The 27,522-nt window shown below is 42.5% G+C and overlaps 1 protein-coding gene across 4 annotated transcripts in view; it reads left to right on the top strand.

Moving 5' to 3' along the window:
* The window catches only part of THRAP3 (thyroid hormone receptor associated protein 3), a 76,196-nt gene extending 48,711 nt beyond the window's left edge, over positions 1–27,485 (top strand). For all 4 annotated transcript variants that reach the window (XM_030869192.2, XM_030869198.3, XM_060307832.1 and 1 more), the window contains 10 exons: positions 7,260–7,427; positions 11,751–12,656; positions 14,192–14,905; positions 15,847–16,019; positions 16,753–16,864; positions 18,494–18,578; positions 20,710–20,897; positions 23,322–23,517; positions 23,988–24,131; positions 25,915–27,485. In XM_030869192.2, the coding sequence (XP_030725052.1) occupies positions 7,291–7,427; positions 11,751–12,656; positions 14,192–14,905; positions 15,847–16,019; positions 16,753–16,864; positions 18,494–18,578; positions 20,710–20,897; positions 23,322–23,517; positions 23,988–24,131; positions 25,915–26,136 (2,877 nt within the window). In that variant the 5' untranslated portion in view covers positions 7,260–7,290 and the 3' untranslated portion in view covers positions 26,137–27,485. The remainder of the gene's footprint in view (positions 1–7,259; positions 7,428–11,750; positions 12,657–14,191; positions 14,906–15,846; positions 16,020–16,752; positions 16,865–18,493; positions 18,579–20,709; positions 20,898–23,321; positions 23,518–23,987; positions 24,132–25,914) is intronic.
* The last annotated feature ends 37 nt before the right edge of the window (positions 27,486–27,522 follow it).

The following is a 27,522-nucleotide window of genomic DNA, read 5'->3' as shown; positions in this document are numbered from 1 at the left end:
ATTAAACAGATTAAAATAACTGTTGTTCCTTTGTAACACTCCTTCTTCCTTGAATTAGTCATGAGTCCTTGGAGTAAGAATTAGTGATGAAAGTTTCATGATGTTAATATATTCTAATAATGTAAGAAAATAAGATAGAGGCAACTCTTATATACACTACTGAATGTAAAATAGTTAGCTAGTGGGAAGCAGCAGCATAGCACAGGGAGATCAGCTCAGTGCTTTGTGATGACCTAGTGGGGTGGGATAGGGAGGGTCAGAGGGAGGCTCAGGGGAGAGGGGATATGGGGATATATGTATGCATGTGGCTGATTCATTTTGGTGTACAACAGAAACTAACACAGTATCGTGAAGGAATTATACTCCAATAAAGATCTTTTTTTTTTTTTTAAAAAGGCAACTCTGTATGCTTCATTGCTGCAGGGAAACAGGTGGTGCTAGAGAAAGAGGTTGGTGCTTAAAAGAATGCCTAGTACTTTGTTTGGTTTTTAAATTGGTTATGATGTGGATATTGAAGTGAGAGTTAAAACCATGAGAAATGCTGTGATTATGCTCTTTAAGGTGCATAAGATTCTTGAGAAATTTGAATATCCTGTGAGATAGTAAGTTTGATATTAATGGAAATGAGAAAAGGAAAAAAAAATGGTTTGCTCAGCAAAACCCTGTACAGATATTAAGTTACAGCAGTGGAGTCATTCAAAACAGTTAGGTGTAGATATCCAGAGATCAGACTGTTCACCATATGCAATAGTTCCCTGGCCCAACTCAATTCCTGTGTCCTTTCATGGGTTCAGAGAGCTTTAAAGAACTTAGTTTTGAATTGGTTTTATGTATTAGGAAGGCTGTGGGTGTGTTTTTTGTGTGTGTGTGTGTGTGTGTGTGCTTTGTGGGTGTGTTTTATGTTGTTTTGTTTTCAGGTTATAGTATGTTTGCCTTAAAGTTTTATTTGCTTGATTAGTAGTAAGTCCTCTTTCTATGAAAGAAAATAAACAGTAACATCTTTTTTTTATTTCTCTCTTTATTAACTTTTTTTTTTAACATCTTTATTGGGGTATAATTGCTTTACAATGGTGTGTTAGTTTCTGCTTTATAACAAAGTGAATCAGTTATACAAATACATATGTTCCCATATCTCTTCCCTCTTGCGTCTCCCTCCCTCCCACCCTCCCCATCCCACCCCTCCAGGCGGTCACAGAGCACAGAGCCGATATCCCTGTGCCATGCGGCTGCTTCCCACTAGCTATCTACCTTACGTTTGTTAGTGTGTATATGTCCATGACTCTCTCTCGCCCTGTCACAGCTCACCCTTCCCCCTCCCCATATCCTCAAGTCCATTCTCCAGTAGGTCTGTGTCTTTATTCCTGTCTTAGCCCTCGGTTCTTCATGACATTTTTTTTTCTTCTTAAATTCCATATATATGTGTTAGCATACGGTATTTGTCTTTTTCTTTCTGACTTACTTCACTCTGGAGAAAAGGGAACACTCTTGCACTGCTGGTGGGAATGTGAATTGGTTCAGCCACTATGGAGAACAGTATGGAGGTTCCTTAAAAAACTACAAATAAAACTACCATATGACCCAACAGTCACATCTTTTTTTTTTTTTTTTAATAAATTTATTTATTTTATTTATATTTGGCTGTGTTGGGTCTTTGTTGCTGTGTGCAGGCTTTCTCTACTTGTGGCTCGTGGGCTCTAGCGCGCAGGCTCAGCAGTTGTGGCGCATGGGCTCAGCTGCTCCGCGGCATGTGGGATCCTCCCGGACCAGGGCTAGAACCTGTGCCCCCTGCATTGGCAGGCGGATTCTTAACCACTGCACCACAAGGGAAGTCCCCCAACAGTCACATCTTAACGGAAGATCCGAACGAACTTTTTGGCCAACCCAGTAGCTTGACCATTTAGGGCTGCCAAGGTTGGAGCCCCAGGGCAGCCCATTGAGAAGCTGTATTTGGCACTACTTAGTTTTAGGAGCTCAGTCTCCTGCCAAATGTAACCTATCCACAGCGTTCCAAACATGGGGCAAACAGTATTAAATTTAACTACCGAAGTGTTTCTTCTGGTGAATTCAGCAAGACACCTACCATGTGCCAAGCACAATGCTGGCATAGTCACTAGGGACACTAAGAAGAAACTTAACAATCTGGAGTGAGAAGGGGAGAGGAGTAATTGAATTCTTTCTTATCTTTGAGAGTCTTTGATTTAGAGAAGCTTGCTTTGGCCCTCGCTGCCAATATTATTCTTGTTGCTTGGAGTTGAAAAATAAGATCTGTATTTTTAATGACATAAAAGCCATGTAATTATATACCTTAAGGCCTTTGTTTTGTTTTACGTTAAAATGTATCTGCTCTTGCAAGGACGAGTGGCTAGGTGGAGAAGGCTTGGGCTTAAAAAAGGGTGGTGGGTCTGGAAATTACCCTCTCACGTGGCTCTGCAGAAGAGTTTAAAAATGAACCCTTCCTCCAAGTGACAGAATTATATCTGAAACCATTTCAGAAGGCTGTTTGAAATTCTACACTTGGGTTTTAAATAAAAAGGGGGGAGGGTAGAACAACAGTAGTATAAATACAAGATGGAGGAGGAGGATATCTTGCAGCTGAAGAAGGGTTTATGAGAAAGGATTTGAGGGCCTAGTGACTCATCTCACTCTGAATCAACATGTGGTGTGGCTGCCAGAAAGAGAAATCTTAGGATGCATTAGTAGTGTCTAAATAGTTTTATAATAGGCCAAATTTGGTGAATTACATTTAGTTCTGAGTATCCCAGTGAAGGAGGACAAACTGGAATTGATTCAGTGGCAAACAGGGTGATAATGTGGATATGAAACCATGTCATCTGAAGGATGTTGGAAAGTTGAGGGTATTTGGATCATACCAGCCCTTAACTAGAAGTTTAGGAACTGGAGCCTGTATTTCTGCCTGCTAACATGCTGAGTACTACTTGTTCAATAGGTGGATTCTTTTATATTGCTGGTGTAGGAACATCGCTGTTTTATTCTGAATGAAACAGCATGTCCAGGAAGAGTAGGCTGAAGTACTGCTGAAGAAACAAAACTTCCTTTGGGGGAAATTTTAATCTGAACAGAAACCAAACTTCTTAAAGAAAAACCAGAACGAACTTTTTGGCCAACCCAATACTTGTAACATGTAAAACGTGCTAAGTTGATTTTCAAGGTGATATTTGTCGTACTTTCCATACTATTTTTAGAGCATGGACATGGAAGAAATGTTAGAAATGGGAAAAGCTATGTGTAAACACAATGAAGTTTTAAAGGTCTTCAAAGTAGAACTGTGAATTGTTTTGAATGAATTTTGGTAATTTAATCAGATAGCTTTAGTTATGGTTGTCCCTACCTTACACTAAAATGTTTGTATAAAATGTTTATATACATGAAATCTATTTATGTATATCAGGAGAAGACACTTCTTGGTCTTTTGGACCTTTTCCTTTCTTGTGTGACTTGCTGTTTCATAGTCTTCAGGTGACAGCTTAAATGCCACCTCTGGACCATCCTATCTAAATAACTCACTACCACACTTCATAAATTTGCCAACATTATGCGCTATTTGCCTTCTTCCTAGTACTTACCAGAATTTGAAATTACATTTTTGCTTGCTTGCTTGGTTATGATCTATCTGTAATTCTAGATTGTAAGCTCCATGGAGGCAAAGACCAAGTCTACTTTAATTTACCATTGTTTGTCCACTCTCTAGAGTTCTCTTGAATGAGTTAAGATATTCATTGATTTATTTCCAGCTCTGGTTTTGTATCATCCAAAGTTATTCCTCTTAACTCTCAGGGAATAGTGATGTTTTAAAATTAGTTTCAGTTCACATTAAAGAAATTCTAGAAGTGAGGGTGTGTCACAGTATTGTGACTCTTGAGTACATTTGTCAATTCTAGTAAATGTAATATAGGTAGAAGTGTTACATTTGGCTGTATTTTTTTTTTTTTTCCCGATATGCGGGCCTCTCCCGTTGTGGAGCACAGGCTCCGGACGCTCAGGCTCAGCGGCCATGGCTCACGGGCCTAGCTGCTTCGCGGCATGTGGGATCTTCCCGGACCAGGGCACGAACCCGTGTCCCCTGCATTGGCAGGCGGACTCTCAACCACTGCACCACCAGGGAAGCCCACTATCTGTATTTTTAAAAAATACTTTGCCGCCTTTCTATTTGTTCATTTGGTTGTGTCGGGTCTTAGTTGCTACCAGTGGGCTCCTTAGTTGTGGCACATGTGCTCCTTAGTTGTGGCTTGCAGACTCCTTAGTTGTGGCATGCGAACTCTTAGTTGCGGCATGCATGTGGGATCTAGTTCCCTGACCAGGGATTGAACCCAGGCCTCTTGCATTGGGAGTGCGGAGTCTTAGCCACTGGACCACCAGGGAAGTCTCTCTATCTGTATTTAGATGACGACCTTTTTCTTCCTTTTCGTGAAAATTAGGTTCTTAATTTTCCAGTGACTTGGAGTTGAAATGAGTATTTCCTTTTCTACTGACTTGTTCCCCCTTCTCCTTTTTTTTTTTTTCCCTTTTTCCTGCCGGGCAGCGCAGGCTTGCAGGATCTTAGTTTCCCGACCAGAGATTGAACTTGTGCCCCCAGGAGTGAAAGTGAGGACTCCTAACCACGGGACCGCCAGGGAATTCCCTCCCCTTTTCTTTTAAAGTCTGATATTGTCCACCCATTGTGTAACTGATCTAAAAGGGTATTTATTTCTAGCCTAAGCTAAATTGAAGACTGGACAGAGAAGTTGCTAGGCAAAGATACCCCTAGACTTGTAACAGAAAAAAGCCATTTAGCAAGAATGAACCTAGAGAATCCCCAAATATGCTGAAGGCCAACCAGAAAAACAATGTATTTTCAATATTCAGTTTCTGTAAATTGCTTATTTACACCTCCACCTCATATCTCCAAATAACTTATTCCTCTACCCTGGCTTTGTATAATGACACTACTTCCAAAAATCGGTTCCAAACTGAAACATCTTTGACCTTGCTAAAGCATGTAACAGTTTGATCCTTTTGGCAGGATCTAGACTGTAGGTCTTTGGTATCCTCATTTAGCAATCTCTTACGCATCACTGTTTGTCTCTGGCTTCCTAGCAGTTTCTCAGTCTTCTAAATTTATGTCTCTGAGATTATGGTTATTTCCTTACGAGCTGGAGCTATAGCAGCTTCTTGGATTTCTTTGCCTTTCCAAAAGTTCTTAAAATTCAAGTCTAAAACTTGAATATAGTAATTATAAACAGATACCACCTTTCAGTTTGTCTCTGTCTTGCCCTCTTTACCAGATCCTAAACTCAATAGGAGTGGAGACTTGAATTCATTTATTCATCCCACAAGTCTCTGCATGCCTTCTGTGTGCCAGACACTGCTCTGGCGAGGCTGTATAATGGTAGTTAAGAGCACTGGTTTAGAGCCAGGTCACCTGGGTTCAAATCCCAGCCCTGCCACTTAAAGCAGCGTGCCCTTGGGCAAGTTAGTTTACCTTCTTTATGTCTCAGTATCCGCATCTGTAAAAAGGGATGTAATAATACCCTCCTCGAGGATAAGTTAATAAAAATACTGTTTAAGTGTTTGCTGTTCTGGGCATTGAGGATACAACAGTAAATAAGAAAGATGAGATTTCTGGTGGTGGGAGCTTACATCCTACTTGGGTAGAGGAGGAAAAACAAAGTAAACAAGTACAGAGTAAACAAGTTTCAAGTACTGGATTTAGTGCTGGGAAGAAGAAAACAAGGTACTGGACTAGACCTTAGAGAATGACTGCGTGGCTGCTTTTGATTGGGTGGCCAGGGCAAACCTCTGGGGAGATCGCTTTTGAGTTGGGATCTGAATAACAAGAAAATCTGAGAGGTAGGGGAGGGTGAAATGTTCATTGATTATTGTTTTCCCTTCACAAGCCAGGCACAACATTACATAAAAGAATCTTTTGTTAAGCAGTGAGGCAGCGAGGTGTGATAGGATAAGTCCTGGAGTTCTGGTCTGGTTTAGGTATTAACTAGCTTTCTGATCTTTGAAGGAAAAAACAATTTTGTTTTTTTCATGGGAAAATGACCCTGAAAGAAGATTGACTCTTGAAGCTAGTGATGGGCTAGAAGAAAGTAGAGGTTCTTCTCCTTATACATTACTTTAGTCCTATGTTTATGGATTAATATCCTGTATTTTGGGACTTCTCTGGTGGCGCAGTGGTTAACAATCTGCCTGCCAATAAGGGGACGTGGGTTCGAGCCCTGGTCCAGGAAGATCCCACGTGCCGCAGAGCTGCTAAGCCCGTGCGCCACAACTACTGAGCCTGCGCTCTAGAGCCCGCGAGCCACAAGTACTGAAGCACGCACGCCTAGAGCCCGTGCTCCGCAACAGGAGAAGCCACCGCAATGAGAAGCCCGCGCACTGCAACAAAGAGTAGCCCCTGCTCGCCACAACTAGAGAAAGCCAGTGCGCAGGAAAGAAGACCCAACGCAGCCAAAAAAAAAATCCTATATTTTACAGGATGTAGTACATCCTGTTGTGGTATTACAATATTTGAGAATATTCTGTCACACTTTTTTTTTTGAGCACAAATAAACAGATTTTAATTCTTTGATAAGATAAATAATATACATAGGTACTTGGTAATACTGATAAAAAAGAAGATAAAAGTTAGAAAAATACAAAATGGAAAGATAATAACTATAGATGTAATGAGCAGATGTATGATTATAATTATAGGTGTAATACATAATTTTAGGTGTAAAGGAGATTACAGAATCTCTCACACTTTAAACCTTTTCCTTTGAAGTAAATATTAAGGGTATGCCTCATGGATTCAGGGTCCAGGAAGTAGGGAAATGGTAAGATGTGCCACAAACTCTATAACCAAGATGTCATTGCATAGAGTTTCTTCTGTGAGGACTGGGAAACCTGTCTCAGGTCATCTCAGTACTTTTATTAACAGTTAACTTAGTTTGCAAAACTTGTCTGCTTATTGAGAAAAGACTATGTGCCCCAGGTTATCAATAGCTCTCCTCATTTTTGTCTGTGTTTCATGGTGTCCCCCAGTTAGAGTTACAGGTCAGGTTTTCCATTTGCTGCTGTGGGTTGGTACGTTGGGAATTGTACCGCTTAGAAATCCCCCTTGGTAAAAGGGCAAAGAATGTTTTGTTTGGTTTGGTTTTAGCAGTCATTTCATCTTTTTTGTTTGTTTCTAAGTGTCCATAGAAGTTCAAGGGACTCACTCATTTGCAAAGGGGCTCACTCATTTGTTTGATTCTGTTTTTTTACATTAGGTGTAATTGAAAAGCGACCCTCTCTTTAGAGATGTCAAAAACAAACAAATCTAAGTCTGGATCTCGCTCTTCTCGATCAAGATCTGCATCAAGATCTCGTTCTCGTTCGTTTTCGAAGTCTCGGTCCAGAAGTCGGTCTGTCTCTCGTTCAAGGAAACGCAGGCTGAGGTAAGGGGGTGTGATTGTATAATGAGATGATCATTGATCAGTCAGTATAGGTCTCTGAAGATCTTTTGTTAGACCCTTTCTGTGAGTGTCAAATGGAGGTGCGGGGTTGGCTTGAGGTGGCGTGTTGGGCGGTAAGATATTCCAGGTCTCTTCAAATGTTACAAATCCAAATCATCTTTGATTGCCATGCTGTTGGCCTAATTCCTTTTCTTTCCTGTCAGCACATACTGTTTTTCATCCACTGTGGAAGAAAGAGCGTTTTATTTTTATTTAAGCTACTTGCTTCAAATCTCTACACCTGATTATTTTTCACTGAAGTATTTTTGGAGGCTTGGACCAAGGTTTATTTGCATCATCAGCAAAGACAGGATAGCTAAGAGGATTAATAGTATGATCAACATTGCAAGGAAAAGAAACCTTAACTCACTAAAATAATTAAACCTTAAAAAACTTAATCAGGAGTCCTTTGTATATATATACCTGATACGCCAACTACTAACAAGCTGCATCTATTTAGTAAAACACATCTTGCAACTGCCTAAAAAAATCACTATTGTAGACATCACTTTGCCTTAGTAAATATGCAAATAATTCTTTTGAATTTATTGCCAGTATTCTTTAATTTAGTCAGTTTCTACACCTTTAGTTGGATTATTTCCTATTTCAGCTGTCTTGGAATATAATGCCAAACTTCCAGCATCTTTCGTCTTTTGTTGTGTTATGAGTTCGGTTTTTCATTCTTTAAAACTTTCTTTTGTGAGTAGATAAGAACCTGTTAGTAAATATAAGTTTCTATATGTGTGTTAGAGAAATATTGATGTATCTAAATGTTTAAATACCAAAAGGGGATCTTTGTACAATTTCGTTCTTCTTGTCAGAGCTGCAGTAGGCAAGGAGACAATTTCTCAGTTTTACCACTTGGCGCCCCTGCTCATTATTTTAGATGAGTATCTAGAGCCCTTCTCTTAAATGAATCATGCAGTTTAAAATAAACTCAGGAATAGTTGTTATTAATCTTTATTGATGGTTTCCATAGTCCTACTCCTAAAAGAGTCTGTAAACAAATAGTTGGTAGGCTCCCCCCCCACCCTCCCAACAAGAATAAGTTAATTCTTTTTTTTAAATACATTTATTTATTTCTATTTATTTATTATTTTTGGCTGTGTTGGGTCTTCGTTGCTGTGTGCGGGCTTTCTCTAGTTGCAGGGAGCAGGGGCTACTCTTCGTTTCGGTGTGTGGGCTTCTCATTGTGGTGGCTTCTCCTGTTGCGGACCACAGGCTCTAGGCATGCGGGGTTCAGTAGTTGTGGTTCGCGGGCTCTAGAGCACAGGCTCAGTAGTTGTGGCGCACAGGCTTCATTGCTCCACGACATGTGGGATCTTCCTGGACCAGGGCTGGAACCCGTGTCCCCTGCATTGGCAGGTGGATTCTTAACCACTGCACCACCAGGGAAGCCCAAGAATAAGTTAATTCTTAAATGGAATCTGTGAGAAGCCTGTCTGAAAATTAATTTCAGAGCAGAGATTGAACAAAAAATAGGTGTGCATAAATGTTAATGACTTCCATATAGTGTAGAACAGGAAGTTATAAACTTTGAGTCTCTCACTCAAAACCCCCCTTTTTTTTTTTTTTTTTAAGATAACATTACACCTCGAGGGTAACCAATCCTAACCTTATTTTTCTCTCCCATGTTTCTTGGGCACACATTTTTATACCAAGCTTTGTTTGAGGCCTGTGCTAGATAGAGTCTCTCTGTTGCCCAATTGTGTCAGAGTCTGTATGTAAGTAAAATTCTCTTTTATCTTCTCAAACCCCACCCCCATCCCCACCCCCACCCCCACCCCGCAAAAATGAGGGAAAGCCCACTAAATATATCTACCCCAGGAATTTGCTATCAAGGCCATAGGACCGAGCAGAGACTCTTAGTAAACTCCTACCTTGCGCCCGGAGTCTTTTGATCTGGTTTGCTTAAATCTCAGTTTCAGCTCATTTGGTTCTTTAAAACTTAATCTAGTAAATGGAAACTAAATAATTGGTTCAAAAAGAAGAGGCTGTACAACCAAAACTGAGAGAGAAAATTGAACTGACATAACCCAAATTGAAAAATGTTTACCAGCTCTGAAGTATTTTGATAGCTAGAGTTCTGGGCGGATCTCTCTGGACAGATCGCTTCTCCTTATTCTACAGATCATTTGGCATGGTCATCAACTTGGCAAATGAGGGAAAGATACCTTATGCAGGCAGTATGTGCCGGGGTAGGTCTAGAGCCACTCCATGTGCTGTCCTAATACCTGTAAGATTATTTTGGAGGAATATCTCCACTAGAAAACAAGTTTTTATATTTGATTCTAGTCTGACTTCTCTGCTTTTTAGAAACAGATAAATTTGCCACTGGATGTTCAATTTTTAATTCTGGCTTATCTGTTTCATGATTTTTTTCTTTTGTTTTCCCTCTCCTACAAGGAAAGTATACTGTCCAGAGAGTTTGAGAAACCATACCTTTAAATTAACTTAACTGCTGAGTTCTACAGAATTGGAGAAAATTGGTTGTTTCCTTGTATTTCACAGACTGTTGTATCCTTTTAAATGACTTCTCATAAATAAATTAATTTGCAATCTGCAGAGACTCATATTCCTGCATCCGTGCAGTGACTGCGGGGTTTGGATGCAGTATGCCGCAGGGCCCTCACTAGTAATTGGTGACAGAAGCAGCAGTAGCCTCTGAGGATGGGAACATGAATAAAACCCTCCTTAGTGCTGGTGGTGCATCACCTCCCTCAAGTACAGCCATTAAATTGGGTCATATTCAGTTTCATAGCTGCATCTGCCTCTCCCTTCTTTCTTACATTGTTCTATTTTCGAATGAAAAGTGTGAAAGGTAAGTTTGTTTTTTTAAATTGTACTTAAATAGCAACCATTAACAACCATCACTATGCTACATCTTCACTAGTTCCTTTTGTTCTTGGAGTAGATAAAGAACCTGGGTAGTAAGTAGTGGGAAGCCAATCCCACTTTATCTTCTAAGTGTAAGTTTCTTTCTAAAAATAACATTCTGTTTAGTTGTTAAAACCTGTCACATTTGCATCTGTTTCCAGTTAGGTCTGATATGAGAAGTCCTGCTTATGAACTGAAGGGTTTTTATTCTATATGTAAAGAAAATATTTTTGGAGTTTTCTAGTAATTTTGCATATTTCTAGTTAACTACTTAGGTGTAGTGACTAATTAACGCTCTATATCATAATTGACATGACAAGTGGTATCAAAGAACGCCACTGGATTTTCCACACCAACAAATACAGTTTTTGGCTTTTTGATGGGAACAGCTCCCTGTCATTGACAAGCCTGGCATTTGTGAACATGTAATTTTTACAGAGTTAGGTTACTGTTGAATCCCCACCGGTCTGGAAATGTACCTTTGCTAAATTAGAGTTCTGTATTGTTAAATGAAGAAGAACACCACTAGGCTTTAGGTTGACCTTAAAGATGTGCGAGTGTGGGGCTGTTTTTGTAGTTCCTCTTTGCTACCCTCTTGTGTGTTTTGATGTCTTATGGTCAGATGGTGCCCTCTTGTGGCACCTGGGTAAGACCTTGTAGTTCAGCCACAGAAACTTGACCTTCTAGATAATGAGACCATTTCCAGATTCCCAGTTTAAAAAAAAACAACAATATTTGTATGCTTTGCTGCTGATCTCATTTCAGTTAAAATTCTTTTAAGCTTTGAACAGATGAGTTCTCTAAGTCCCTATTTAAGCATTCTTTGGTTTAGACCTGTTGTAACTTTTTTTTATACAACCCCAAGTCTTAGTGGAAGCTAAGAATTTAGCCCTGCACAGACAGAGAGAGGTGGATAGGATGGGGAGTAAGCAGTGTGGGACCAGAGGATCTGAATAGTTACCTGTCTGGGTACCACAGCATGCAGGGATCACTTCCAGTGACCCAGGGACCTACCTGTACAATCCTCTGTGCCTCTGAAACTCTTAGCAAGTAGTATACTATATTAAAATGGTGTTTGTTTAGTTTACCACATTAGAAACATTTTTATATTCTCTCAGTCACTATAGAAATACATCTCCATTTAGAATGTGCTACAGTATTAATGAAGCATCTCAGTGTCTCATTTGTTAAAGTGCTTCTTTATTTTTGTACTTAATGTGGCCATAAGAGTAGAATTAATTATTTAAGTTTGTACCTTTCGTTTGAAAACACTGAAGTTAAATGATGCATAAGAAGAGGGATTTACCTCTTTGTTGGCAGGTTTTTCTTGAGTAAAAATGCTTGTGTCAAAAATTCAAACATTTCTTCCCTCCCCTGCCCCTCTTTCAGTTCTAGGTCTCGTTCCAGATCATATTCTCCAGCTCATAACAGAGAGAGAAATCACCCAAGAGTATATCAGAATCGGGATTTCCGAGGTCACAACAGAGGCTATAGAAGGCCCTATTATTTCCGTGGGCGCAACAGAGGCTTTTATCCATGGGGCCAGTATAACCGAGGAGGCTATGGAAACTACCGCTCAAATTGGCAGAATTACCGGCAGGCATACAGTCCTCGTCGGGGCCGTTCCCGATCCCGGTCCCCAAAGAGAAGGTCCCCTTCACCAAGGTCCAGGAGCCATTCTAGAAACTCCGATAAGTCTTCCTCTGACAGGTCAAGGCGTTCCTCATCCTCTCGTTCTTCCTCCAACCACAGCCGAGTTGAATCTTCTAAGCGCAAGTCTGCAAAGGAGAAAAAGTCTTCTTCCAAGGATAGCCGGCCGTCTCAGGCTGCCGGGGATAACCAGGGAGATGAGGCCAAGGAGCAGCCGTTCTCTGGAGGCACCTCTCAAGACACAAAAGCGTCTGAGAGCTCAAAGCCATGGCCAGATGCCACCACATACAGTGCTGGTTCTGCGTCACGGGCCTCAGCCGTGTCTGAGCTGAGTCCTCGGGAGCGAAGCCCGGCTCTCAAAAGCCCCCTCCAGTCTGTGGTGGTGAGGAGGCGGTCACCTCGTCCTAGCCCTGTGCCCAAACCTAGCCCTCCGCTTTCCAGCACATCCCAGATGGGCTCAGCTCTGCAGAGTGGTGCTGGGTACCAGGCTGGGGCACACCAAGGTCCGTTTGACCATGGCTCGGGGTCCTTGAGTCCATCCAAAAAGAGCCCCATGGGTAAGAGTCCACCAGCAACTGGCTCCACATATGGCTCATCTCAGAAAGAGGAGGCTGCTGCTCCAGGCGGAGCAGCCTATACAAAGAGGCAAGTATCTTGTTTCCCCTGTCTGGTTGTTTTTATCTCACCAGCCGGCAGTTTAGTTGTAATGTGATCTGTAGAGCTCTGATTAATGGTAATAAGGTAATCCCGTTTCCTCAACTTTTCATTTAGCAAACTTTAAAGCATCACCCCAGGAAACCTTTAGTTTAACTCTAGTTTTCCTACCTTCCTGAATTTGTATTGCAGCATAAAGTTTCTTTAGACTACTCTGCAATGATGTTTTCACATTTAAAGTTTACCTTGGATTCTACCAGTATAAGCCAGAGAACAGTAGAGATTTGTGGGTCAGCCATCAAAAAATGTGGTCTTTACCAAAATGAATGGCTGTTGGAGCTGTTAGACCCTCTAGGACCTACCATCTCCTGTGATCGATCTGCATCAGTCCATCATGGTGGAGAGCTGCACCCTCACACCCTCCAATTGAGGAGACTGGGCAGAATGGGAAAGTCCAAGGCTTAGTCCAGGAAGACCTTGTTTTAAAATCACAAAGTGGGTGTATGTCCCAGTAGAAGCCAACCAGGCTGTGTGTTAGGAGAGGACATAACAGTGTCTCTGTCTTTCTACCCTGGGGGACACACTGAGTTGGAACTTGAATCTTTTTTATGTGGTTGGATGGATTGGGGTGGCAGAGACATAACAGGGAATTTGTACTGGGACCAGGTTGTTAAGAGGGCTTTACAGAGCAGGTGGTTCCCCTCCTGCCCCCACCTTTTCCTTTTATTAGCATATTCTTTGCTGCCCTGCTGTCCTTTGGTTCTTTTTTGTCATATTAATGCAACTATAACATGATCAGACTTTTTCCATTCATGGTACAAATGAGACGTTCAGAATCTGTACTTTGCAGCTTTCAGTAAGTCTGCTTTGAAATACAAGTTTTGTTCCTTGCCAGGACTATGAATCTCATTAGAACACTTGGGCATGAGCTCTGCTTTTCCATAAGAATGAGTAGGATGATTTTTGCCCCCTCCCCCAATTAACATGTATTCTGTTTTTATTTGTGTTTGCAGTATATTTCATACTTAGATCTTCTAGGTGACTTGAAGCAAATTTGAAGTCTCTTTTGAGACTTGTATTTCCAAATGTGAGTTGTATAAAAGCAAAACAGTCCAAGGTTGAACATTCTATGTTAACTTTGCTGAAAGCAGATTTTAAGTGGCTGAGTGAAGGTTGGATAAGACCTTAAGTTTTTTTTTTCCTAGACCACTTACAGGTAAGTAGGTTTTTGTTTTTCAGTATCCTAAAAATTGCCTTTGCTATTTTGTTTTTGTTTGTTTTTCTAATACACAACTCCATAGACCATATAGTTTTCTCTTAAATGCCAAGTTCATAGATCTGTGAAGAGCAGTTTTTTAGAAATTAATGGAAGGTAACCAAGACTCCTTTCGTAACACTGGAATCCACAAGACATGCTTATTAGAGAAGCAGAATCCTAACACCGTACGCACATGGTGCTAGTTTATTTTAGATCAAGTTGCTTAAGAAGCCTCTTGTGTGTGTCTCCCTTGTGTTTTCATAACTAGGTATCTAGATGAGCAGAAGACAGAGAATGGAAAGGATAAGGAACAGAAACAAACAAATACTGATAAAGAGAAAATGAAAGAGAAAGGGAGCTTCTCTGATGCGGGCTTGGGTGATACAAAAATGAAATCTGATCCATTTGCTCCCAAAACTGATACTGAGAAGCCTTTCCGGGGTAGCCAGTCTCCTAAAAGGTATAAGCTCCGAGATGACTTTGAGAAGAAGATGGCTGACTTCCACAAGGAGGAGATGGATGATCAAGATAAAGACAAGGGTAAAGGAAGGAAGGAATCTGAGTTTGATGATGAACCCAAATTCATGTCGAAAGTTGTAGCAGGTGCAAACAAAAACCAGGAGGAGGAAAAGTCAGGCAAATGGGAGGGCCTGATGTACGCACCGCCAGGGAAGGAAAAGCAAAGAAAAACGGAGGAGTTGGAGGAAGAGTCTTTCTCAGAGAGATCCAAAAAGGAGGATCGGGGAGGACCCAAGAGAACCGAAAGTGGGCACAGGGGATTTGTGCCTGAAAAAAATTTCCGAGTGACTGCTTACAAAGCAGTCCAGGAGAAAAGCTCATCACCTCCCCCGAGAAAGACCTCTGAGAGCCGAGAGAAGCTAGGAGCCAAAGGAGACTTTTCCACGGGGAAGTCTTCCTTTTCCATTACTCGAGAGGCCCAGGTCAATGTCCGGATGGACTCTTTTGATGAGGACCTTGCCAGGTGAGCTGTAGTCCATCTTGACCCTCAGGGTTTTAGTAGCCTAACCTCTCTCTCTGAGGTCATTCTGGAACGAGGACAGGCCCCTCATGTATTTCCCCGCTGTCTCATTTTCAGTGTGTATACCCTCGTGTCTCTGTTTTCAGTGGAGAAGTGTGCATCACTGAGCAGTTATATGTTGGGGGCAGTATCATAGCAGTGGTGAAGCGTCTTTTTACACTATAGTGACTGGCTTTTTTGATGCTGGGTCCCCTCTGCTTCTCTCTTGCACTCTATTCATCACATTGTAAGCTCCCCTGCCGGCCCCATTCCACCCCCGTCCTGTTGCCTTCCTAAATGTGCTTGAGATGTCTTTTGCCTGTGGAACCATGCAGGGTCCATTTTTCCATTCTTAGCTAAGTCACAATATCTATTTTTACAGGTCTTCATGAAATAATGTAACAGTTTTAAAGTTGGGGCTGGGGGCAGGAGAACTTAAGGAAAGAGTGATGAAGCCCAGGCTGCTTTTTACCTGGTGTAAAAACTGCAAAGCCAGTTGGAAGTCTCCTGAACAGCATTGTTGCCACATCCCACTCTTGCTGCATTGTGTCACTTCACTGAGTGGCCCTGGATGGCCAAACTAGTTGGTCTTTAAAAACACCTTCCTGTTTGTCATCTGTTAAAACCAGCAGAGACCCCCAGAACAGAATCACTGAGGTTTAATGCTTCATCCTACCCATTTGTTCCTATTAAATTCCAACGGGGAAAAGGGAAGAGAGAGATCTTAGATGCCTTTTCCCATAGTTATGGTGCATTGAAGTTACTTTTTACCTTGGTAGGAATTAAAAAAGGAACTTTACAGATAAATTTAACTCTTTTAAAGCACGCTCTTCATTTTTAGGATTTAAACGTTCTGACTTTCTGTGTATCTTGTTACATTGGGCCTCCCTGTGTTTCTTTTTCAGACCCAGTGGCTTATTGGCTCAGGAACGAAAGCTTTGTCGGGATCTAGTTCATAGCAACAAAAAGGAACAGGAATTTCGATCCATTTTCCAGCACATACAGTCAGCTCAGTCTCAGCGGAGCCCTTCAGAACTGTTTGCCCAGCATATAGTGACCATCGTTCACCATGTTAAAGGTGAGTCCAGACCCCAGCCTGCTCAGGGTCCCTTTCCACGTGCTTAGCTTCCTCTCTAACAAGCAGAAGGATGAGTGGGGGAATGGGGGAGTCTATCAGGGATCTTTATCTCATTGATAGGGGCCTTTGAAGCTGCGGGCTAGCTTGAAGGAAATTTCTTCCAGGGAGAAGTTTCCATTTTTTAATTACAGAGATGAACATTATGAAATGCTAGTGGTAACCTGTGATCATGAGAATAAGTAAAATCCTTCATGTGAAGGTTTAAATTGCTTGAAAAGGAGGTATGAAGGTGGCTTTCTCAGCCCCTCTGTCTTTTCCTGTCTAGTACCTAGAATCCTCTAGAGGCTTCTTGAAGATCTTGGGGGATGGATATCTTCCCCACATTATTTTGCCATCTCCTGGGCAAATGGAGGTGGACAGGCTGGGGAGTGTCATGTAGAATCTGGGTTTGGGCCAGTTATAGGTTCCATCTGAAATTGGAACTCAAGCAGGAGCTGGTGCTCTGAATCAAAGGATAGTAAGCTCTAGTTTCTCTCTTTGTATCCATGTCCTACAGTGGAAATCAGACATTGGATTTTGTCTGAACCAGCCATTTTTTCCTTCTTCTTCCTAATGTTTTTTATATGGACTTGACTACTTTAGTCACATCTCTGTGGTTGTAGGTCCATGCACACGAGTTGAATGTTGGGTGTGCCTTTGATAGCCTGATATGTTTTTCTTTGATTCCCCACAGAGCATCACTTTGGGTCCTCGGGAATGACATTGCATGAACGCTTTACTAAATACCTAAAGAGAGGAACCGAGCAGGAGGCAGCTAAAAACAAGAAAAGCCCAGAGATTCACAGGTGAGGACCTCAGCCTTACAGTAGAGGTGGTCATAAAAGTCTGCTCATCAGATAATAAACTCGTCTTGTTTTTGGAATTTGTTAGTTACATTATCAGCAGAATTTAAGGTAGTGCCCTCCAGGCTCTAGGATAGTGGTTGTTTGTAGTGGAAGGGGTATGCTTTGATGACTATAAGTTTCTCACTTTGGGCTGGAGGAAAACAGCCCTTTTGGTATAAGTGAACCTTTGTATTCTTGGGAGCTGGCAAACAGTAACCCAAGATCACTGTGAGCTTTCTTTATATAGAGTAGATGTTGTTTCTTTTTTTTTTTTTTTTTTTTTTTTTTTTGCGGTACGCAGGGCTCTCACTGCTGTGGCCTCTCCTGATGCGGAGCACAGGCTCAGTGGCCATGCCTCATGGGCCCAGCTACTCCGCGGCGTGTGGGATCCTCCCGGACTGGGGCACGAACCTGTGTCCCCTGCATTGGCAGGCGGACTCTGAACCACTGCGCCACCAGGGAAGCCCTAGATGTTGTTTCTTTAAGCAACCCATGTATTTCATATATTAGTCCTTCCTTTGGAAGAATTTGCAGCAGGTGGGGGCTGGAGGTGGGAGTGCTTATAGGATTATGTCAAAGGGTTTAAAAGCCCAGAGGTTTAAACATTCAGTTGTTGGAGACTATTCATTCAGCAAATAGGGACTTTGTCTAGAAACAAAGTTGGTCTTTAATTATATAATAGTCAGCTCTTGAACCTTTGCAGGAGGTAGGAGGACCATGTTTGCACAACAGTCTTGGATTTAGGGTCTTTGGGGATTTATGTCATGCCAGGCAGTTGTTTCTCACTTGGACCTCATCCTATTGGTGAATAATGGGCCATTATATTTTATTTTATTTATTTTTATTGTATTTTTAAAAATATTAAATTTTATTTTTTTGGCTGCGTTGGGTCTTCATTGCTATGTGGCGGGCTTTCTCTACTTGTGGCGAGCAGGGGCTACTCTTAGTGCACAGGCTTCTCCTTGAGCAGTGGTTTCTCCTGTTGCGGAACACGGGCTCTAAGCATGCGGGCTTCAGTAGTTGTAGCTCATGGGCTCTAAGCACGCGGGCTTCAGTCGTTGTGGCTCATGGCCTCTAGAGTGCAGGCTCAGTAGTTGTGGTGCATGGGCTTAGTTGCTTCATGGTATGTGGGATCTTCCCGGACCAGGGATTGAACCTGTGTCCCCTGCGTTGGCAGGTTGATTCTTATCCACTGCACCACCAGGGAAATCCCAAGGACCATTATATTTTAATTTCCAAGATGAAAACTGCTTTTTGAAGTTAGCAGGGCATAGATAATCTTGATGTGAATTTGAAATTATAGGCACGGCTGTAGGTGAGTCTGTTTTCCTGGCTGTAATGGTACTGGGTGGAATAAGATGTTTTTTCTGTTTGAGTTTGGAAAGTTGGGGGAGAGAGAGAGAGAGTGTGTGTATATGTGTTGTGTATGCATACACGCGCATGGACATCTATGGGAGAGTGTAAGTATATAAGCAAACAACATAAGTGTAATAAAAAGGAATGCCTATGATTTGCACCACTCTCCTTACGAACTGAGGTGCTATATTCACACTATGGAATGTTAAACAATTTTTGTGTTTTCAATTTTAGGAGGATAGACATTTCCCCCAGTACATTCAGAAAACATGGTTTGGCTCATGACGAAATGAAAAGTCCCCGGGAACCTGGCTACAAGGTGAACTGTTGCTTTGATCAGTAATTCCAACAAAATGAGTGCGTTGGGCATGAACTTGACAGAAATGTGTTTGTTTAAATTACTCTCTACTTAAGTTTGTGTTTTTCTTTTAAGGATGGGCATAATTCTAAAAATGAACTACAAAGGGTTAATTTTTATTAAATGTATCAACAACCTTTGTGAAGTGGTTAGAATATGGTAAATGACCCCAAAGTCTATTGAGGTGAGCTTGAGAAAAAAAAGAGAGGAGTTTTGGAACAAGTGCCCATGATGAGAGAAGAAACTTTTTGTGATATTTTTCTGCTTGTAAGTATTATCAAATCAACTATATACATGCACTATTTCCAACCATGATTTCAAAAAGACATGCATGTCAGAGAAGAGTGAAATATTCATATCTTAACTTAGTAGACTGTTTTAAGCAGCTAGTCCAGATTTTTTTCTAACATTGTACCATATCTATCATCTGTCGATTACTGTTACTTTAAAGCTAAACATTGCTTTGATAGCCCAGCTACATTTGTAATGATGTGCACGTAAACACTGTTATTAAGAGGTTAAAGCTTGTGTGCAGTCTTTTACTATGAGGTACTAGATTTGGGTTCTTAAAAATCTTAGTATTTCTTGACCACCATTCCCATATAGAGTTGTAATTTAAAATTAGAGATGGCTCTTCCGATGCTGCTGAAACCTTTTCTAAAAATAGTAATTTTTAAGTTTTCCAAGTAAATTTGTCTTATTGGTTGAATGTAATGAGAGGCACTCTTGTACAATCTCTCTTCTCTCCCATCCCCCTTTTCTTTTTCTCCAAGTACCCACCGGCTTGGCACTAACCATGTGAAATGCAAGGTTTTGAAACATCAGAAGAGATTCCGTCCTCTCTGCCCCACACAGCCTACTCAGTAGAGGTGCTGTGGGCACTGCCTAAGGGAGCTGCAGCTGCGTTTTTCTTCTCTCTTTTTTTGTCTTTGGAGGGTACAGAGGCCCCATTCCCTCTGTCAAAAGAAAACCATGTGATAAAATAAACCAACTTACTACCTACCACTCCTGTTAATTAAATTATTTCAACAAAAAGCTTAATTGTTTGTATAAGTAAAACGTTAATGCTAAGTGAACTACTCATCGCTTCCTCTTTTTAGGGAGTTTTTTGTTGTGTTTTTTTGTTTTTGGCTGCACTGTGCAGCTTGGGGGTCTTAGTTCCTGGACCCAGGGATTGAACCTGGGCCCTCAGCAGTGAAAGCATGGAGTCTTAACCACTGGACCTCCAGGGAAGTCCCTAAGGAGGTTTTACTTCCATGAGACAAATCTTAAGTGTATAATGTGCCTGAAACCACATTGCACCTCTGCTCACTGAGATTCTAAAGAGCTGTCGAAAGCCCTTGGCATGATAGTTTGGGGTAGAAGGCCGCTGTTGTTGCTGGGCTCATGCTGTATCTGCAACATACATACCCTGATAGGTTACACTTCCTAGAAAGTTAGCAAAAAAAGGTTTTCTTTTTCTCTTTTCTTCCTTCCTTCCTCCCTCCCTCCCTTCCTTTTTTTTTAAATAAACTTTGACTTGATATTGCCACATTATGAATTCGTTATGCTTTTTGATATGCCTTTTCTAGAGAAATTTAATACAATTAAACATTTTGGAAGGCTGATTGAGTCTCCCATTGTCTGTCATTGGACTCAATACTGAGAGAGAATTCCAAGTAGAGGATAGGCCCAGGGCAGCTGCCACAGTGTAGGTAGGGGAAGATAACAGCATTTCCATTCTTCGTGGTGACTAAGCCTGAGCCAGCCTAACCAACACCTTCCAGAGTTGATTTTGGCCTTCTCAACTTGTCGGCTAGCCCGTCTTTACTGGGCCACAGAGGGAAACAGCGAAGTGAGGTGCGTGTACGTGTGTGTAGCATATGCAGAAGGTCTTCATCATTATTTTAGAGAACTGGTTTGGGCTCTGTAGGATCCTCATGAAGCGACTTCTGTGGACCATCCTGTATCCCTCCTGAGCTTGGGCGAGGTGCCTCACATTCCCAGTGCTTCCTCTGCACCACTCCAGTGGAGTAGAAGCCACAGTTCGTGGGGTGGTTGAGTTGGTAGCCCTGAATCCCCAAAACCTAAATTTTGATTTCTCTTTTGGCAGGCTGAGGGAAAATACAAAGATGATCCTGTTGATCTCCGCCTTGATATCGAACGTCGTAAAAAACATAAAGAGAGAGATCTTAAACGAGGTAAATCAAGAGAGTCAGTGGATTCCCGAGACTCAAGCCACTCGAGGGAAAGATCAGCTGAGAAAACAGAGAAAACTCATAAAGGATCAAAGAAGCAGAAGTACGTAAGCCCCTGTCTGTCACCTCATTCAGACTCCTGAGTGAATTTCTTTGTCTGCCCACCATTAGGCTATATGGCAGACCCTCCAAGCCAGAGAACTTGGGGTTAGGAACGATGGCCACTTGTACAGTGTCTTTTTTTTAACTGTCAGTTAAGGTCCCTAGATTGAAAATAGAACTTTAGCATGAAAGTAGGCATGATCCTTGTCTAAAGGAGGCCTCCTGGGAGATGGGCAGTTAATTTGGCTCTAGGGACAGTGTGGAAAATCATAGGGGAATTCCTTTTGCATTTGTTTTGGCCATGTTCTTTGACATGTCCTTTCTCATCACAAATCTTCTTGGGAAGGTTATATTTTAGAAATGGCTCAAAGTTGTTGTCAGGTAATAATACTGTTTGGTCAGAGAAACAGGGTGGAACTAGATAGGACAAGATTATTGATTACTTTTTAAACTGGTTTCACAGACACTTCCAAGAGAGGTGTTACAAATATTCTTTAAACAAAGGTAGCATTGTTGAACTTCATAAGGCAGTGTTTATGCCAAGGTCTTATCTCTATTTACATTTTTGAATGTTCCATGACTTTTCAATCATGTCTCATTAAAGGTAGCACAATTGAAACCCCACACCTTCCTGTAAGAAGCTACACCACTTTTGTGTTTCTGAACTTTATCTAGCAAGCACTTTCATATCCATTTTCTGATAACAGTCCTTTGAGATAAGTTGGATAGTTAGTAGCTACCTGTTTTGCGCATTTGAAAGATAAAGAAGTAAACTCAGAACGATTTGTCTAAGATCACACAGTAACAACTGACATCAAAACTCAGATCTTCTGTTCCACTTTGTCTACTCTTCCACTCAGTTACTTACACATTATGAGCCTTAGCAGCTTTCAGGGCTGCCCACAGATAAAAATCTGATAATCCTCACCAGGGAATGGAGGTGGGGGTATAGTAGCCTTCAACACTGTCACTGGTGGAAAGGGAGCAGAACCCCTCAAGCATTTCAGGGTTGGACTTGGATGACTGATCCTCATTTCTTTCCCTGGGACACATGCCTCTACCTCTGACTTGTTGTGTAACCTTGACCAAGTCTCTTGCAACCGTAGTATTTTGTGACTGGGGCAAGAAGAAAAATGATAGTTATGTCACTTTTCATTGTATATCACACTTCAGTTTAGAAGAACTTTTTCTCATATGACTGAAGAGTGGCTCACCCAAGATCACACAACTAATAAAAGGCAGTGTTGGGACTCAAATATGGGGCTTTCTGGAGTCTTAGGTTTGAAAACCTCTTGAAATGACACTGATTTCTAGGAGTCAAACATTTGAGTTATAAGAATCCTGTGACAATAACTTAGATTTCCTCCTTTTTAAGAGTAAATGCTAGAAGGCACCAGTAGGATTCAAACATGTAAGTCTTTGATCTTCTCGAATGTTTGGGGGTGGGCTGGGGGGTTGCAAGGTACTTTCCTCCGTAGTGGAGGAGAGCAGTGATCGGTTACTGACACAGGCTGGCTTCTCCCTGTAAGTCCTCCTCTACTCCTGGGAGCCAGCCTTTCTGCCACCTTAGATGTGGTTGGTGCCCTTCTCCAGCACCACATGGCGGACTGGCCCCGACCTCTAGTACACAGACCGTGACTCGTCATATGAGTCTGATTTACCCCAGTCTGTAATTTCCCCCAGATGAAGGGAAGGATGGGAAATAACTCTGAGAAGAGTTTCGACAAATCCTGTGCTTAATGACAAAAGCTGTTTGAGCTCACTGGAAAGTGGGGAGGTGGTTTGTGGAGTAGTGGTATAATTAGTCGGAGCCAGGTTTGAATCCAGGCCTACTCAGCTCTGTCACCTGAACTTCCTATCTATAAAATGAGGGAAATAATACAGAATGATCATAATTGCCATTTACTATATGCCTGCTGTGTCAGTGTAGAGTTTTTAATTAAGCACATTGTTTTTTCAGTCTTTAGAGCACTGTCCCAAGACAGGCAGTGTTCTTCTTATGAGAAATAGAACTAATGTAAAGCCGAAACAGATGGTAACATATAAAGCCTGTCCTGGTACCAGATACTCCGTGACTTTCAACACAGTGTTAGTTTCCTTCTGCCTTTCTGATTCGTGCACATGTATTAGACTGAGCTGCCAGAGGCCACAGACTATGTTTTGTTGCTCCTTCTGTGTATGTCCCATGTTCATCACAGGCTCGGACATAGATATGTCACTCAGCATGACTGACAGAATTGGGAGGAAGCTCCCCAGGTTCCCTGGGTGTGTATGTTGGGGGTGAGTTTGTTTTTCAGGTTACTAGCCTTCAGTGTTTTCATCACAGACACACTCCTGATTGCCCTGTGCTGCTTATGCATGAGCCCCCAGCCAAAGGCTGTACCCTAGAGGCTTACTGATCTCCCTGCCTTTTCTATTTTCAAAGGAAGCACCGGAGAGCACGAGACCGGTCCAGGTCATCATCCTCTTCCTCCCAGTCATCCCACTCCTACAAAGCGGAAGAGTACACTGAAGAGACAGAGGAGAGAGAGGAGAGTACCACGGGCTTTGACAAATCAAGACTGGGGACCAAAGACTTTGTGGGTCCAAGTGACAGAGGAGGCAGAGCTCGAGGGACCTTTGTAAGACCCTGCCCGCTCTCCCTTTCTCTAAGCCCTTATTCCCACCAATTCTAATTATGTTCTTATCAGAATACTAATTTTGTTGCCCTTGATACAAGTAATTCAGTCTAAAGACCCTAGAATCTGTGGTTTCCCAATCCCCAGACTTTCCATTTTTAGTGTTTTTGTTTGTTTTTTTCCTGTTCATAATCACTTAGCCAGAAAGTCTCTTAGGACTTCTCTTCCGAACTTCCTCACTTGTCTTGACTCCTGTTGTGTGTAGGGAGGCCCTTATGCCATTTTGTCCTCTGTCTAGGCTGTAGACTTGAGATGAATGGAAAGGGAATGACTAGAAACCAGTTGACCAGCATATTGACTGGAGGACAGTTGTCTGTTTTGTGCCAGAAAAGTGTTTGAATAGAAGGCAAGGAATTGTTTTTCTCCATTCCTTACATGGTCCCTTTGTTCCTTTCCCCTGTTTATTGCCACAGCAATTTCGAGCCAGAGGAAGAGGCTGGGGCAGAGGCAACTACTCTGGTAACAACAGCAGCAGCAGCAACAACGATTTTCAAAAGAGAAACCGTGAGGAGGAATGGGACCCCGAGTACACACCCAAAAGCAAGAAGTATTACTTGGTATGTGTCTGGGGACAACCAGGAAGGGCCAGGGGGCCTTTGGCACACACAGTAGCTGATACAGAGGCCTTAATTGGTCTTTCCAGAACTGTGATTAAATATGTGTGCAGGCGCTGCACTGGGTACATGGCGTACTTGTGGGATGGCATAGTGCTGGCAAGATGAGTTCTCTAGAGAGGTGGTCCTGACCTTGAGAGCGCTATCTAAGACATTTATGGATCCCAGGGTAAGCGGGGAAAGGTTCCTCTTGCCTTTTTAGTCTGTGAAATTGTTCTACTGCTCACCCACCCTAACCTAAGCCTCCCTCCAGCCTTTATGCAAGGGATAGAACCATAACCTTCCCCTGAGGCTGCAGTTCCACCCTGTCGCTCCCCAGCACAAGATTGACAGGAAAGACAGCTCAGGATCTCTTTTTGAGGAAGGGGACCTGCCTCCAAAATGGAACGCCACTGGGGCTTCTCTCTTCTAAGCTGTTGGTCATTATCAGGTACCAGGCACCATCTGAGCCTCTCTGCCTCTCAGATTAGGGCTCTTCTAAGCTGAATCACCTGGCCAGTGAGCGAGCTCTTCTGGCTTTGCTCAACAGCAGGCTCAGATCCAAGCAGACGTGACTCTTGAATGTTGTAACCAAGGTCATCTTGCAGCTGAGTCTCTTCATCACCCCTGAGGACTGCCATGGAAACAGGAAGCTAGGCAGCAGGTTGCTGTGTAAATCACTGTGTATAGCCAACTTCACTTTTCTAGGGCTGCTGGTAGCTACTTTGGGACTCCTAGAGGACCCTTGAACCTATATCTAGGGAAATGTTGCCTGGGCCCAGGATAGGTACTGGAGTGGGGCTGCTTAAGGGAAGGATCAAAGGCCACACAAAGCCCCTTTCCCTGCCCCATCTGTCCCCTGAAGGAGCATTGCCAGCCTGATTCATTTAGGCTAGTGAATAAGCAGCTGGCCCTTTAGCTGAGCTAACCCCTCAGGGGCCTAAGGCACTACTTGTGTGGGTGGAGGATTTAGACTCTTTGAAGCCATGGGGCTGATAGGTAACAGTGACTTTTCAAAATGCTTTGTCATTTCATTCTTTTTCATTGGATCCCTTCTTCTCTTCTCATGTGATCATCAGACCAGGGATTGTTTGAGTTGTAGGTTTTGTTTTTTCTACTCTGCCACACTGCCTCCTTGCATAAAACTAAAGAGGGGAGGGATACAAGACGGGAGGCTGGGTTCTGGGCCTGCCTTTGCCAATAACTGGTCTGAGACCATGAGCAGATCATTTTCCCTTGGTCTCACGGCCTGTTCTTGGCTGAGGGGGAGGTTGGGGAGAGCTAGAGTCCCAACTATGTGTGTGTTCTGTGTTGCTTCATCTCTTACCATCCTGACAACTCAGATCATAGTTTCACGTTTAGGGGTGATTTGCTTTCTCAAACCCACTCTTTGAGAGACAGTGTTCTAAATAATATGGAGTTACTTAAAGTTCTTCTGTCTGTTTTCTCATCTGTGTAGTGGAGGGTGATAATGATAGGGTAGGGTAGATGTGAGGATTAAATGAGATAATGCAGAAAAAGGTCTTTGAGTGAAGATTTTATCATCATTATTATAATGCCTAAACTACTGCCTTAGAATTCAAGGAACCCAACTGAATATTCTCTTAGATCTGAATTAGTAGCATTTTTAGAGTGGGGAACAGGGCATAGGTTCATTTGAGAAAGTCATATTTGGGTGGGTTCAGAGGAGAGGGTTCTGGCTACTCTTGTTCACTCTGGCATTGATGGCAGTCTTCTTTCCTTTCAGCATGATGACCGTGAAGGTGAAGGCAGTGAGAAGTGGGTGAGCCGGGGCCGGGGCCGAGGAGCCTTTCCTCGGGGTCGGGGCCGGTTCATGTTCCGGAAATCCAGCACCAGCCCCAAATGGGCCCACGACAAGTTCAGTGGGGAGGAAGGGGAGATCGAAGACGACGAGAGTGGGACAGAGAACCGAGAAGAGAAGGACAATTTACAGCCTACAGCTGAGTAGAGGCCACCTTGATGGGAGCCCCTGCCCAAGGGAGAGAGGCGCTGGGAAGATGGCTGGTGAGGAGCTAAACAGAGGAGCCTCGAGAAGATTCTGAAAATCCCACCCCTACCCCCCACCAGCCATGCAGAACTCCTACTACAGCCGAAAGCATCCCTGGCGCTGTGTCCCGCCAGAGGCAGCCGGCTGTGGGGCCTGGGGTCAGGCCCAGCTCTTGAGCAGAACACACCATGTTGGGCTTTAGCTGTGTGGTTCTCATTTGTTGCTGTGTGGGGTGGGGCTGGGGTAGGGAGGGCAGAGCGATACTTGGATTTTGGTTTGTTCCCTATTAGAAACCAACAGTTTTATTCTTCATTTCATTTCATTTGGAGCTAAGAGGACTAATTTGATGATTTTCAATCTCTTCTCCCTTATCCTGATTTTAAAAGCCCCCCCCCCTTTTTTTAGGCATATATAGTAACATTAGCGGAAAGATTTAATTTGGGCAACTTTGATTCTTAAAAGAGAAAACAAAGCATGTGAATAAACATTGAAGTGTTCACCTCAGTTTGGGACCAAACTGCTTGGATCTTTGTAAAAGTTGGTTTTGTATGTCGAGGAGGAGTTCAAGGCCTTTCTGACCACCTTGTGTTCCCCTTTTCTGCGCAGCCATGTATCACATGGTGGTGTTCCTAACCACACCCCATGTGCGCACCTCCCCTCCCCCCCAATATTTTCTGATTTCTTCTGGGCTGGGCTTCCCCTTCTCCACCAGCAGCTCCAGTATCCCAAACTTTCTAGTCGTGCTGATCCTCTCAGCAACAGGGGTGGAAACTGGATGTGGCAGTTTCTGGTCTGTTTTCTAAGAAACTTCTGACTTCTATTATCTTTACAAATATAAGATGAGAAAATAATTTTTTCAATATTTTTTATTAATCTTTTTATAAAATGAAAAGAAACTCCTATGATCGATTAAGGAAGGTGGTTATGGCTGGGTGGTTTGTGGGGGTTTTTTGTTTTGTTTTTTTCTTTTTCTTTTTTTAACCTTAAGCTTTAAGTTGAAACATTCTCAGATGTTTGGGGGGAAAACATCCTCTTAAAATGGGTCCTTGTGCTTGCCTTCTGGGGAGGCGGTCCTGAGCAGGTGAATCATATGGCATTTATGCATATGTTATATGCGGACTGCACCCACCTCTTCCCCCCCTCCAACCTTTGCCTCTTGGGTTGTTATGCTACTTTCCCCTTACTTTGCTACATTTCTATAGTTAAGTTGGTTTTACTTGAATGATTCATGTTTAGGGAAAAGAAAAATGAAAATACCCTTAAAATTTGTTTCAACTCCTCCTGCAAATAAAAAAATAAATGAAGTGGCAGATGTAAATGGGCTCTGGTCATTGTCACCCTGAGTGT

This window comes from Globicephala melas, chromosome 1 (genome assembly GCF_963455315.2).
Source record: "Globicephala melas chromosome 1, mGloMel1.2, whole genome shotgun sequence".
Classification (NCBI taxonomy): domain Eukaryota; kingdom Metazoa; phylum Chordata; class Mammalia; order Artiodactyla; family Delphinidae; genus Globicephala; species Globicephala melas.
The sequence above is the reverse complement of the archived record's forward strand: the minus strand, read 5'-3'. Positions and strand labels throughout refer to the sequence as shown.